General features: G+C 39.6%; 1 protein-coding gene across 3 annotated transcripts; it reads left to right on the plus strand.

Moving 5' to 3' along the window:
• Window positions 1–3: 3 nt before the first annotated feature.
• Window positions 4–10,605, plus strand: MTFMT (mitochondrial methionyl-tRNA formyltransferase). Of its 3 annotated transcripts, none has more exons than XM_087972840.1 (9): window positions 4–268; window positions 3,746–3,958; window positions 6,027–6,149; window positions 6,512–6,614; window positions 7,203–7,278; window positions 7,762–7,853; window positions 8,393–8,471; window positions 9,559–9,641; window positions 10,043–10,605. In XM_087972840.1, the coding sequence occupies exons 1-9, from the start codon at window positions 81–83 to the stop codon at window positions 10,259–10,261; spliced, it is 1,176 nt and encodes a 391-aa protein (XP_087828966.1). In that variant the 5' UTR covers window positions 4–80; the 3' UTR covers window positions 10,262–10,605. The 3 variants fall into 3 exon arrangements, with proteins under 3 accessions (XP_087828966.1, XP_087828967.1, XP_087828968.1); XM_087972841.1 differs by lacking the exon at window positions 4–268 and adding an exon at window positions 293–447 and having other exon boundaries at window positions 3,741–3,958; XM_087972842.1 differs by lacking the exon at window positions 4–268 and adding an exon at window positions 873–1,061.
• Window positions 10,606–13,355: the final 2,750 nt, after the last annotated feature.

Raw genomic sequence — 13,355 nt, forward strand, 5'->3', positions numbered from 1 at the left:
CCTCGCGGCGAGCTCGCTTGGACGGAAAGTAATGGTCGCTCAAACCCTTCTACGTCATCAGGGCGCGACGCCCAAGGGGAATGCGGAAGCGGCTGCCGGGGGCGGCGATGAGCGCGCGGTTCTTGCGAGCCTGGCGGGGCGGGTGGGGTAGGGGTCGCGCGACCGCCGCGGGGGAGGCCCCGAGGCGCGAAAAGCCCCCCTGGCGAATCCTCTTCTTTGGCACCGATCACTTCTCCGCAGAGATCCTCCGAGCGCTCCAGGCAGCCCGGTGGGTCTTTCGGGTGGAGGAGCCCCAAGGGGAGGTGGGGGGGCGAGGGGATAAGACAGGGGAGGAGGATGTCGGGGGTCGCTCCAAGCCCGGTGCGCCCCCCCCCACACGCCTCAGCAGCTGGGAGATGTGTGGACTTCGACTCCCAGAATCCCCCAGTCAGCCATGATGATTGCTATGTATGAACTGAATAGAATAGAATTGAATCAGAGAATAGACGAATGGAATGGGATGGATTGAAACAGTAGAGGAGAATAGAGAATAGAGGAATAGAACAGAACAGAACACTTTATTGGCCAAGGGTGATTGGACACACAAGGAATTTGTCTTTGGTGCATATGCTCTCAGTGTACCTAAGAAAAAATAAAATACTGAGATTCACCAAGAATCATGAGATACAACACTTAGTGATAGTCATGACCATGTTTAGAATAGATTAGAATAGAATAGAATAGAATAGAATAGAATAATAATAGAATAGAATAGAATAGAATAGAATAGAATAGAATAGAATAATAGAACAGAACAGAACAGAATTCTTTATTGGCCAAGGGTGATTGGACACACAAGGAATTTGTCTTTGGTGCATATGCTCTCAGTGTACCTAAGAAAAAATAAAATACTGAGATTCACCAAGAATCATGAGATACAACACTTAGTGATAGTCATGACCATGTTTAGAATAGAATAGAAATCTTCATTGACCAAGTGTGGTTGGACACAAAGAATTTGTCTTGGTGCAAATGCTCTCAGTGTACATAAAAGAAGAGATACATTCGTTAAGAGTCATAAGGTACAACACTTAATGGTAGTCATAGGGTACAATAAGCAATCGAATCATACTAGGAAACAATAAAAATCATTAGGATACAAGCAACAAGGTTACAGTCATACAGTCATAAGTGGGAGGAGATGGATGAAAGGAAGGATGGGAGGATTAATAATAGTAGTAGTAATGCAGACTATTGTTGGACAGTGTTGAGGGAATTATTTGTTTAGCATTTGGAAAAAACCTGTCCTTGTGTCTAATTATTCTAGTGTGCAGTGCTCTATAGCATTTTGAGGGTAGGATGGTTTATAATTATAAATATGCCAACATAACCAACAGAATTACAAATAAGCTAATATAAAGAGAAATCTAGTTAAAACTATTTTGTTACACTATTACTATTGTTATTAGATAAGTGTTAATATTTCTTTTTGTTGTTTGTTTTTCTGTAAAGGATACACCCTGACTATACACTGTATTCAAAATGTTTATGAATAAAATATATATATGCAAACAAAATACATAATGGATGGCTGGGGAATTTTGGGAGTGGAAGTCCACACAACCCAAAGTTGCTTTTCCAAAGGGCAAATGGACTTTCTTGTTTTTCCTTGAAAGTGTCCAAGAAGAATTGAAGCTTCTTGGGTGAGAAGCGAAACATCTTCAAGGGAAAAACAAAAAACAAAGTCCAGTTGCCTTTTGAAAAAGCACTTTTGGGACAACCATGACCTGGATGACTGAGAATCTCCATGGACACAAAGAACAAGCCAGTATTATATTTGCTGTCTGCTTAGATTTAGATGAGCCCTGGTTAATTCCATCTTGGTTTCCAGCATCTGACAGCTGTTGAGGTTGGGAAACAGGGCTGCAAGCAGTTGAGTGGGGTCAACAGAATAAGAGTGCCAAAACCCTGCTTATCTTAATAAACCAAAATCCCACCCCTTCCACTCCTTTTATTCTTAATTGAGTACCAAATCTACAGCAGGTGGTAGTCCCTGACCAACCTTGGCTGGTTCTTAGCCCAGCAGGGCTGAACTTGGCTAAAATAGGGATGGAAGAGCGTCAGCAAATACACAACTTTAAGCTGGGAGCGGAAGAAAACAATAGCAAATAGCTTACAGCTTTTTGCTACTGTTGATTTGGAAGGTAACTTGACCCAAAAGAGATGCTAACTTTGGGGGTTCCAGGTGAAAGATGACTGCACCTGGACTTTCGCTGTAACTTTTGACAGGGTTCACACCTACTGATTAACCAAATTATTGGTTGGATTTTTGAGTTGGTGTTTCTTCCAGTTAGGCAAATAAGCCTTATAAACCATAGTATTTTCCTGAGTGAATCCACCCATCCAGTTGTGATTTTGTTATGATACTGGTTAAACATACAAGTTAGAGATGGATGATTGCATAAGAAAGTTTTTCCTGGTTGTATTTGAATTGTAGGAGGGAACTCTAGATGTTGACTTAGACCTGACAGAACTGCTTATCCATTAATCCCACTATTGGCTAATTTATTTGGCATACTAGAAGGTTTTCTTTTCTCTAACAGCCTTGACTTTCTCCAGTTGAAGATGCTTGATCCAAAACTTAAAATCTTCACAGTCATAATGCATGCTCTAAATATGACATGAAAATCCTCATATCCCTGAAGAGCAAAGGCAATATGTCAGTGGCAGAGTTATAAGCCACTGACAAGGCCATAGGAGAGCACAGATAGGAATTGAAATTCAGTGTGTAGAACACTTGCTTTGATTATAGAAACTCCATTGAACTCTGGGTCTGGGTAATGGGCAATGTAAGGTTCCCTACATTTCCAAGTGAATTCATAAAGGTTCCTAAAATAAGCGCTTCTTTGTGATAAAATGCAGCTTCCCATCTTTCTTTGGCAATCCAATTAAAATAGTGGATTTAATATTTAAGTCTTTTTAAAGGATGTCATGTGCTGCTACAGCTGTGAAGGTGGTCAGACGTATTAAGTATCTGGGGGAGCAGACAATGAACAATCTGACTTGGCCTCTTCATCTGTTATCTTTAGTGAAGCGTGCAAACCAGTGTTTGCATTTCCTGTGACGGATGAGGAGAGCATATCTTTCTCCTAACATCCTGGCTACTTTTTACAGAGGCACGATTGAGAGCGTTTTTTTAAAAATGCATCCCTGTTTGGTTTGGTGGCAGCAATGCTCAGATAGAAAGTCCCTACAGAGAGTGATGAGGACAACGGAGAGTATTATGAGAAGCTCGCTTCCTGTTATTCAGGATGCTGCTTATAAGCGCCATGTCCTTAGAGCTTGAAACATTGTTAGGGACCCAACACACCCACTTCATGGCCTGTTTCTGTTGCTCCCCTCTGGGCAGGGATTTCAAAGTATCTATAGCAGGACAACTAGGTTCTGTAACAGTTTTGTTCCTTATGCCATGTGACTTATAATGTGGGTATATGCATAAAGGTTATCTTTTGAAAGCTCGTCCCAAAGGTGCTCTTTTTTTCAAGAGGGAACTGGACTTTCTTGTTCTTCTTTTTCAAAGAAAAATAAGGAAGTCCAGTTGCCTCTTGGATAAAAAAGCACCTTTGGGACAACCATGACCTGATGACTGAAAATCTCCATAGATTTTTGTGAGCGAAATGCAATGAAATTTCATTTTATTGTATGCGGATTAGTGTACATTTAAAGTGACAATAAAGTTTTTCTTCTATTCTCCCTGCAAGGGCAGAGTGCCAAGGCCAGATCAGATTGTGGATCACCTGGAGGTGGTAACCTTGCCCCCCAGTCACTCAAAGGTACTCCCTGTGAAGAAGTATGCAGAGCAGCTGCAGCTCCCCATCCACATCTGGCCTGATGTAGGGGCACGGGAGAATTTTGACGTTGGCGTGGTGGCATCATTTGGACGTCTGCTTAGTGAGGACCTCATCCGAAAGTTCCCCTAGTAAGAATTTTCACACACACACACAAAAAACCCCTCACTTTCTTAGTGTATTTATCACACAACTATTTCTGGCTTTTAGAGTAAAGGAAAGGCTTTCTTCTGTAACGTTTGATTATATACAGGGGTGGAAGGGCCAGGTTCTTTATGACAATTCCTGCATAGGTATCGAATTTGTTATATTGTTTGCAACTGCCCATAATTTTACTGATGCTTCTAAAACTAATTTCCAGTGCAAAAGTGTAGGGGAATTGAGGAACCTGTAGCACTGCGGATGTTTCTGAATTGTAGCTATCATCAGAGGTAGCTCTAATTTACAGTTCAGTAATAGAAGGTTGATACAGTTTCCCTGGTCATCGAGTTTAATGGGAGTTATTCAAATCAGGCATCGCCTTAACTATTTCTGATCAAGAATGATCGCAATCTCAAGTTCCTACTGTCAGGTTTCCAAGTGATGAAATCCATTTAAAAAGAAAAGAACAAAGTCCATCTTCCAAGACAATTTCTTTTATTTAGGAAAGAATTACCACGGACTTTGCCAATTTGATGCTTTCCTAAATAAAAGAAAGTGTACAAGGCAAAGGAAAGCTGAAGCAAGTTTGTAAGACTGTGACTCCACTGAGTGATTGCTTTGTTTAAAGACAGAGTTGCTGGTTCCGTGGTTGCTAAATGAGGACTACCTGTACATTGTTTTTATGGCTGCATTCTAAATTGATTGTGCATATTTTACCCCAAAGCATGCAATATTGGCACTTGCTCAGGAGTAAACCAGCAAAGAATGGAACCTTAGAGATGATTAAAAACACTAAAATATTTTTACTGAAAAAGGAAACTTTACCATTGCTGAGGGAACATGAGAATGATATGTTAGCTGAATTTCAGTCAAAGAAATGTAGGTGCAATGTGCTACGCCCCCATTGCAACACTGACTGTGCCAGAGTTTATAGAGGGGGCGAAATTCCCAAAATCAAAAATGTACTCCATGACACCTAAGGAAATGAAAGAGATCCGGAATAATGTCAGGTTTCCAAGTGATGAAATTAGTTTAAAAAGAAAAAAAACAAATCCATCTTCCAAGACACTTGCAAATTGCTAGGATTGGTAACAGAGTTGGAAGGAACCTTGGAAGTCTTCATCACGCTACTCAAGCAGGTGACCCTATACCATTAAATAACTTTTTCAACACTTTTTCAGTCATAAGTGTGAACATTCTCTAAACAAAGCATTTGCTAAATTAGGAGTGGCTGCAATTTATTGCAGTTTATCACAACGATCAAGAAAGACTTGCCAGTGCAACAAGCCAGAATTGCAGAGGAATCTAGATTCTTTACAAATATAGTCCCAGTACATACTGCAAAATAGCTCAGTTTGACATTTTGTGCCGATATGAGTAGCTAAGCCACTATGTCATGATTAAGCAAAGTTTATGTGATGTCTAAATTAAAATTCCTTGCCTTTTGCTGTCCATAGAAACTGAAATTTTAGACCAAGGTTCTTGATTTATAATTTGTACATTGTTTGGGAGCAACAGCCTCCAAATTCTGGTTGAGAAATAACATTTATCTTTTGCATGCAGTTCATAAAAAAACAAAGTAGAACTTGCCACATTCTAGCGTAATGTTATATACGCCATTTCAGTCAGACAGATTTCAGAAGAAGATTTAAAAATGATAAAAATGAGGTAAGTGATTGGTTACAGCGAGATACCCAAAGCAGTGAGGCCTGTGAATTACAGGAGTTATAATCCAAGGACCTGGCTGGCTGTACTGGAGAAGGGAAAGAATTGCATTGTAGATTTTCTTGCTTTGTAAAATCATATATGCTTATAGGTTTTTACATTTTTTCCTTGTGTTTTAGTTCTATTGAATGCTGAGATATCAGTAAAAATTACTCCTCACTTCTACATTGCAATATAAGTTGTGCTTATTACATTGCTGAATTTTTAACTTGATTGTTTTTATGCTAAAAAATTTGGGAGTCGTTTTGAAGTCCAACGGTATAAAAACATAATAAATAAAAATATTACCAGATTGCTGTCGTCATGTTCTAATTTCCTAATATTTTGACCCAGTGGCGTGCTGAATGTCCACCCCAGCTACCTTCCGCGGTGGCGTGGCCCTGCACCAATCATCCACACCGTGCTTCATGGAGATACAGTGACCGGGGTCACAATTATGCAGATCAGGCCTAAGAGGTAGGTTGGCTGTTTCATTCAGCATCCAGTCTGCAAAAAACCTGGCTGTGGGAATTATATTAAGTAAGAATTAAAATTTAATTTTGTGGGCGCTCCCTCACTGGAGGTTTTTAAGAAGAGACTGGACAGTCAACTTGTCTGAGATGGTTCTGCTGCTTGAGCAGGGGGCTGGACTAGAAGACCTCCAAGGTCCCTTCCAATCCTATGATTCTAAGATGCAAAGCCCATTACTAAAAGCCTTTTTAAAACAAATGTATCAGTGCAGCAATTTGCGTTCTCCATTCAGTCTCTCCACTAATTAGGTTTTGAGATGCTATGTGTAATCTGATAAAAAAACTTCTTGCGATATGTTCTTTCCCCAGGTTTGATGTGGGCCCAATTATTAAACAAGAAGAATTTGCTGTTCCTCCCCGTTGCTCGGCAAAAGAACTGGAGCCCCTGTTATCCAAAGAAGGTGCAAACATGGTAAATGAATGCCCTTGTTTAATGACATTTTTCTCCAGTGAAAACAATTACAGGAGACACAGAGAGATGCCAAAAGTGTTTTCTCAGCTGGAAAGCACCTCTTCTGACCCCATTTCAATTTCAATTTCAAACAGTCATTAAGTGGCTGATCATAAGCCTGAGGCCTATCTGTAATAACATCTGAATATCTTTCTGAGAAGTTGACTGCATAGATTAATGTTTTTCAAACCTGGCAACTTTAGAGTGTGTGGACTTCAACTCCTGGAATTCCCCAGCCAGCCTTGGTATAAACCATTCTGGTAGATTTGTAAACCCCTTCCTTTAATACAGCTGAGCTCCAGGACCTGGATAGTCCCTGAAGCATATTCCACTAGTTGTAGCCATCTAAAGTGCAAAAGTCCATGAATTCCATTTTCAGTAAAGGGTTTGAGCTTCATAGAATAAGGACTCATAGACTAAAATCTGGCTCAGGTAAGTCTAGTAAGGATTGGAACTGTCACTTCCTGTCTCTTGGCGATCAGTGGTTATGAGAAGGTGCATCTGTTCTTCATTTGGACTTATACATATTCTGGATTTTTTTTTCCTCAGCTGATTGCTGTTTTGCAAAACTTACCAGAAAGTTTAAGCAAGAAAAAAGAACAACCCAAGGAAGGAGTAACACATGGTATTTGTCGCAAGTTTCATGTATAATGTAGATATTAACTAGCTGTGACATGACCCTTTACTAAGTAGACCAGGGGTGTCCAACCTTGGCAACTTTAAGACTTGTGGACTTCAACTCCCAGAATTCCTCAGCCAGCAAAGCTGGCTGAGGAATTCTGGGAGTTGAAGTCCACAAGTCTTAAAGTTGCCAAGGTTGGACACCCCTGAAGTAGACTGTTGAAACACATTTTCCACGATTCTCCCTACTTCCTTCCTCCCTTTTAAACTCGGATCCTTTGTAATGAACTTGAAAGCTTGGCAACCAAAGGTTGATTTCTGAGGGTGTCCAGGGAAGCCCAAGGTCCCTTAATTTAAAGAGCATCTATTACTTTGTCCACCGAAAAGAATTGCTTCTAAATGTTCCTGGGATATTGGAAAAGAACATTTAAATTGTTTAAAGATGCGGGGCGAAAACTGATCAATTTTCTTTTCTTTTCCTCTAAAGCTCCTAAAGTCACTATTGCAATGAGCTGCGTTCAGTGGGAAGAACAAACTGCTGAGCAGATACTAAGGGTACACCGTGCCTTAGGAGCCATGGTAAGGCCAGCCTCTCAGAGGACTCTTATAAATGATATATTTAAATTCAGAAGGAGCTTTTTACAAAGATCATCTTGATTTTCAGCCCTTGAATGAAACTGGGGTGGTGGTGGGAACAGGAATTGTGTTCTGGAATTACAGTGTAATTTTTTTAAACATAGGGAAATACTGCAGGATTATTTTTTTTTTTGATGTGATAGATTTTTTAATGAATAAAATGGAGCGTACATAAAAGTATGTCCTACTATGGTTCTACTATGCCTCCTTTCCAATTAAAATACAGTTAAAATACAGTATCCGGTAGATTAGCTTCCTACTTAAACCAAATTCATTTCAGTGTGAAAAAGGTTCACATTTGTCTTTCCTCGGGATTAGGAGGAAAAAACTGCTCTGGTTCTTCTAATTGACTCTTAAAGAAATCGTGTTACATTTGACATAAGTGGGAATTAGGTTCTATTTGAAGTGAACAAGAATAATTTAACCGAAATGTTTGTTATCTTCTGCAGCTACATAACTTATACAGTGCTGTATGTTTTTAGATGCCTCTAAAGACGCTTTGGATGGGTTCCAGTGTAAAACTGTTGGACTTTGAAGAGGAAATGATACCAAATTTTACTGGTACTTATGAGAAACCTTTAGCACTCTGATCGAGAACATTTTAATATTGGCAGTGTCTAAATAACAATAGACGGGTCTATGAAACAAAACTGAACACTTTCTGACTTCCTGTTTTGCAAATCCTCCCTTTTCTTTCTTGTTGGAATCAGACTGCTTGAGTGCCTTCTTCTTTCTAGGAACATTGAAATCCCTTGTCTTTAAACTTATAAATCTTAGAATGAGCTGTAGAAAAATGTTGCATGAAAAGAATGACTCTCTTTTTGGTACCTAAAAGGAGGCGTGAGGAATATTCTCTTTTGGTTGCCCTCTGTGACAATGTATAGGACATTAGCAATAGCAATGAATAGAATAGAATAGAATAGAATAGAATAGAATAGAATAGAATAGAATAGAATAGAATAGAGAATTCTCCATGCAAAGAATAGAATAGAACAGAACAGAACAGAACAATAGAATAGCAATGAAGGGAAGGGAAGGGAAGGGAAGGGAAGGGAAGAGAAGAGAAGAGAAGAGAAGAGAAGAGAAGAGAAGAGAAGGGAAGGGAAGAGAAGAGAGAAGAGAAGAGAGACTAGAATGAGGAATAGGAATAGAACAAGAATAGAACAGAACAAGAACAGAATAGAAAATAGAACAGAATACAGAATAGAACAAGAAGGGAATGGAACAAAACAATAAAACAGGAATGGAATGGAGAATAGAATAAAAAAATAGAATAGTACTAGCACATAGATTTATATACCACTTCACAGTGCTTTACAGCCCACTCTAAGCGGTTTACAGAGTCAGTCTATTGCCCCCACCAATCTGGGTCCTCATTTTACTGACCTCGGAAGGATGGAAGGCTGAGTCAAACGTGAGCTGCTCAGAATCGAGCTCCTGGAATGAGCAGTGAGTTAGCCTGCAGTAATGCCTTCTAACCACTGCACCACTGTGTCTCTTTGTGAATATATTCAATTGTTTGTAGTATTTAAGCTAATCAGGCTTCCCCTGTAAGAGTTAACCAAAGTATGATTTTAATAACACTTTGGGACTTGGATTTTTACTGTTGCAGAGGTAAGAATGACTTAACTGTTTATACATTCTACAGATAAGGTTGTAGCTGAGAAAGAGGCAATTCCAGGGTTGGTGTTGTACCACAAACAACTAAAGATCCTGATGATCCGATGCAAGGTAGGTTTGTGTGTGCACACATCATATTCTTACTCCCATTTAAGGCAGACGGGCTCCCAAAATGTGTGCTTTTCCATTTCATCTGAGAGATGAGGAAAGAGAATGCCAGTCAAATGCAACATTTATTACATTTCTTTGGGTTACATTGTCCCTTGCACAACTGTTAGTATTAAACTCTTTATCAACCCAGTCCCTGAGTCTTTTCTGGAGAGCGTCCATAGATTTTCTAACTTGCCCTTTACAAATCAAAATGTGTTTTGTATTTTTTAATTTGGAATTTAATGTCAGGATGCTGGATCCTATATTAGATTCCACCTAAGCTTCTTGCCATGGAATCACTTCTGGTGGGTTTGCAGATTTTGCTAAGTGTGTGTGTTCTCTCCCCTCTTTTCCCTTTCTAGGAAGGTTGGGTTGGAGTCAAAACTATTATACATAAAAAGAAGTTGACAGCAACCGACTTCTACAACGGCTACCTACATTCTTGGTCACAGAACAATTCTCTAATGGTTCTCAAGAACTGCCGGTTCCAAACACTCAAGGTGACCACAGCAAAAAAAGAAGCCAAAGAGTTCATCAAATGTTCAGATAATAATTGCGATACAATTTCCAGTAATGTGTGAAAACAATAATTCTGTATGAAAAGCCAAATTGGAAGCGTTCTCAGCTTGTCCCAGAATTGATCGATGGAAAACAGTGATGGGAGAAAATGAACAATGACAAAGACAGCGCTATGCGGTTGATATTGTGCAGTGGATAACACAAAGGACTAGTAAACCTGGAGAGTGTGTTTATTCTTTCTGTTCAAAGCTTCAAAGCACTCTCAGCCTTGCAAGTCTGATTTTTCAGGAGCCGTACTTTCTGCTCCTGGATCCATCTTTTTCCAACTTAAAAATACAGTGGAGCAAGATGAACTAAGTTAAGGACGCACGTGTTGTATGATTAAACAATAAATGATTTTTGTACATGTTTGTGTAGGCGTGTCACACAAATCGTTGCAATGGCTTGATATTTTAGAATGCTGACTTGTATAATATAAACGGTACCGTGTACAAATACATCCTTACCGCTCTTCAGAATCCAGAATCATCAAGGTAAAAATCCAAAAATTCCCGATATGTAAACTTTATTGGAGAAAAGCTAAGAAGAATTGTAATTCAATGAGGATAGACAAGAGTAAGCGCACACAGCTGTACACAGAAGTGTTATTCAGCCCTCACCAGCATCTCCTTTTGCAACTTTTTCCTGCCCTATCTAATGGACTGCCCTTAGTTGCAACGTTTTTTGCAAAAGGCAGAGTTACTATTACATTGCTTTTCACTTACACCCATAGCCACTGTTGCAATGAACCCCATCCAGTGAGAAAGGCAAACTCCTGAATGACTGGTCCTGTGCCTTCAATAACCCTCGTATAATTAGATCTCATTTCCCACCCTTTGGTGATGGTGGTATGTGGGAATGACCTTGGGAGACGAGCTACTGGAACTGTCAGATAAAAGGCAGCTTAGTCCCCAGAAGGAATGGGGGGTGGCAAAAGTCTCAAAAGGGACCCTCCCTAGTATCTTGAGCCATAAAGGGGGAAGGGGGAGAAACGGGCTTTCAGACTTGCAAAATTGTGTGAATGTAACCTAACTATAGCAAAGTAGAATTAGTTCATCTGGCTGGTACCTCCTTACTCTAGATTAGGAGTCTCCAAACTTGGCAACTTTTTAAGATTTTAATTTTATCTTTTTAAGATTTGTGTATTGTAACCAGCCTGCCTTCAGGACCTATATATTGCACAGGTCAGAAAGAAGGTTGAGAAAATACCTACAGACCCATCGCATCCTGGATATGAGCTGTTCCAACTCCTCCTCACACCCGTTGTGTCACCGCTATAGGGCATTGCATGCCAAAACAACTAGGCACAAGAGGCAGTTTGTTTTCCTCCACGGCATCCCTTTGCTGAAACACCTAATTCCTAACACGAGTTGGAAGGGACCTTGGAGGTCTTCTAGTCTAACTCCCTGCTCAGAAAGCCTGCTGTCCCACTGCTCAGGAAATCCTATACTATTTCAGAAAATGGTTGTCCAATCTCTTCTTAAAAACTTCCAGTGTTGGAGCATTCACAACTTCTGGAGGCAAGTTGTTCCATTGATTAATCGTTCTAGCTGTCAGGAAATTTCTCCTTAGTTCCAGATTGCTTTTCTCCTTGATTAGTTTCCATCCAATGTTTCTTGTCCTGCCTTCAGGTGCTTTGGAGAATAGCTTCTTTTTGGCAGCCTCTGAGATATCGGAACACTGCTATCATATCTAGTCCTTTTCATTAAACTAGACATATCCAGTTCCAGCAACCATATGTTTTAGCCTCCAGCCTCCTAATCATCTTTGTTGCTTTTCTCTGCACTCTTTCCAGAGTCTCAATATCTTTTTTACATTGTAGTGAGCAAAATTGGATGCAGTATTCCAAGTGTGATCTTACCAAGGCATTATAACGTGATAACACTTTACATGATCTTGATTTTATCCCTCTGTTAATGCAACCTAGGATTACATTTGGCTTTTTTGGCAGCTGCAGCACACGGCTGCCTCATATTTAAATGATTGTCCACTAGGACCCCAAGACCCCTCTCATAGTTGCAAAAATTGAGCCATGTACCACCTTTACTATCCCTGTGCATTTGGTTTTTCTTGCCTAAATCTAGAACCTTTTATCCTCATCTGTTCCACCACCTTGTCTTATTGGTATCTTTATTGTGATTATTATTACTTTGTTGTTTTGCGTGTATACAGAGCTTTGCAAAAAAAAAAGGTACAGCCCCCAAGTTAAAATTTAGCAAAACGAATCTTTATCCAGCAAGCATATATTCCTTTATTTTGCGTATTCTCTCTCCCCATCCTTTCTGCTAACTTTGTATAATGTTTAATTGTTTACAGAAATGCAGGCCCATAATTATATAAATAGATTATTAATGCTTTAGCCTTTTTTTTTTAGGAATAGGCCAGCAATATTTTTAAACACAATATTCTAAAACTGGTGTTTCAGAACAGCAAATTTTTAATTCGGAAGGCATTTACCAATGGCCTGGGCTAGGGACCCATTTCTATTGGCAGATATGTGGCCAGGTGAAAGCACTTTCAAAACATTTAAAAAATAGATGGAAATTTATCATCTTTAATTTTATTGTTGAATTCAAGAATTTCTTTCAAGAAGTAAATCATGAATGCTGCTGTCATTCAACTTGTTAAGCCAAAAATAGCATTGTGGTTTAACATACTGTGCAAACTCAGCCAATGGTGGTTTATTTATGCAACATAAGCCCTGTTTAGCATACCGTGGATGAGAATCCAAGACCTAGAGGTGCTTTGATTCCCCAGAAATCTTGGCTTTTAATACCCCAAATGCAAAATGACTCGATTCAATTTTACACAGCTATTATTAGCTACCAGCTGCCTATTTTTTAAAAAATATAATTTAAATGCCTCCCATCTGGTACAGGTAATCCTCAACATGACCACAATCAGGGCCAGAATTTCTACTGCTAAGCAATTGAGATACACCAGATTGTGAGATACACCCGATTTTACGGCTTTTTTTTGTTGTTGCCATGGTTGTTCTTTGATGAATCATATGATCATTAAGAGAATATAACTTCCCCACTGGATTTTGCTTGTTGGAAGCCAGCTGGCAGGGTCACAAATGGTAATCACGTGATTTCCCCCCACCCCACCCCGTAT

Source organism: Notechis scutatus, chromosome 11, assembly GCF_049901735.1.
Source record: "Notechis scutatus isolate UNSWTSFEM ecotype Mainland chromosome 11, rNotScu1.2, whole genome shotgun sequence".
NCBI lineage: Eukaryota > Metazoa > Chordata > Lepidosauria > Squamata > Elapidae > Notechis > Notechis scutatus.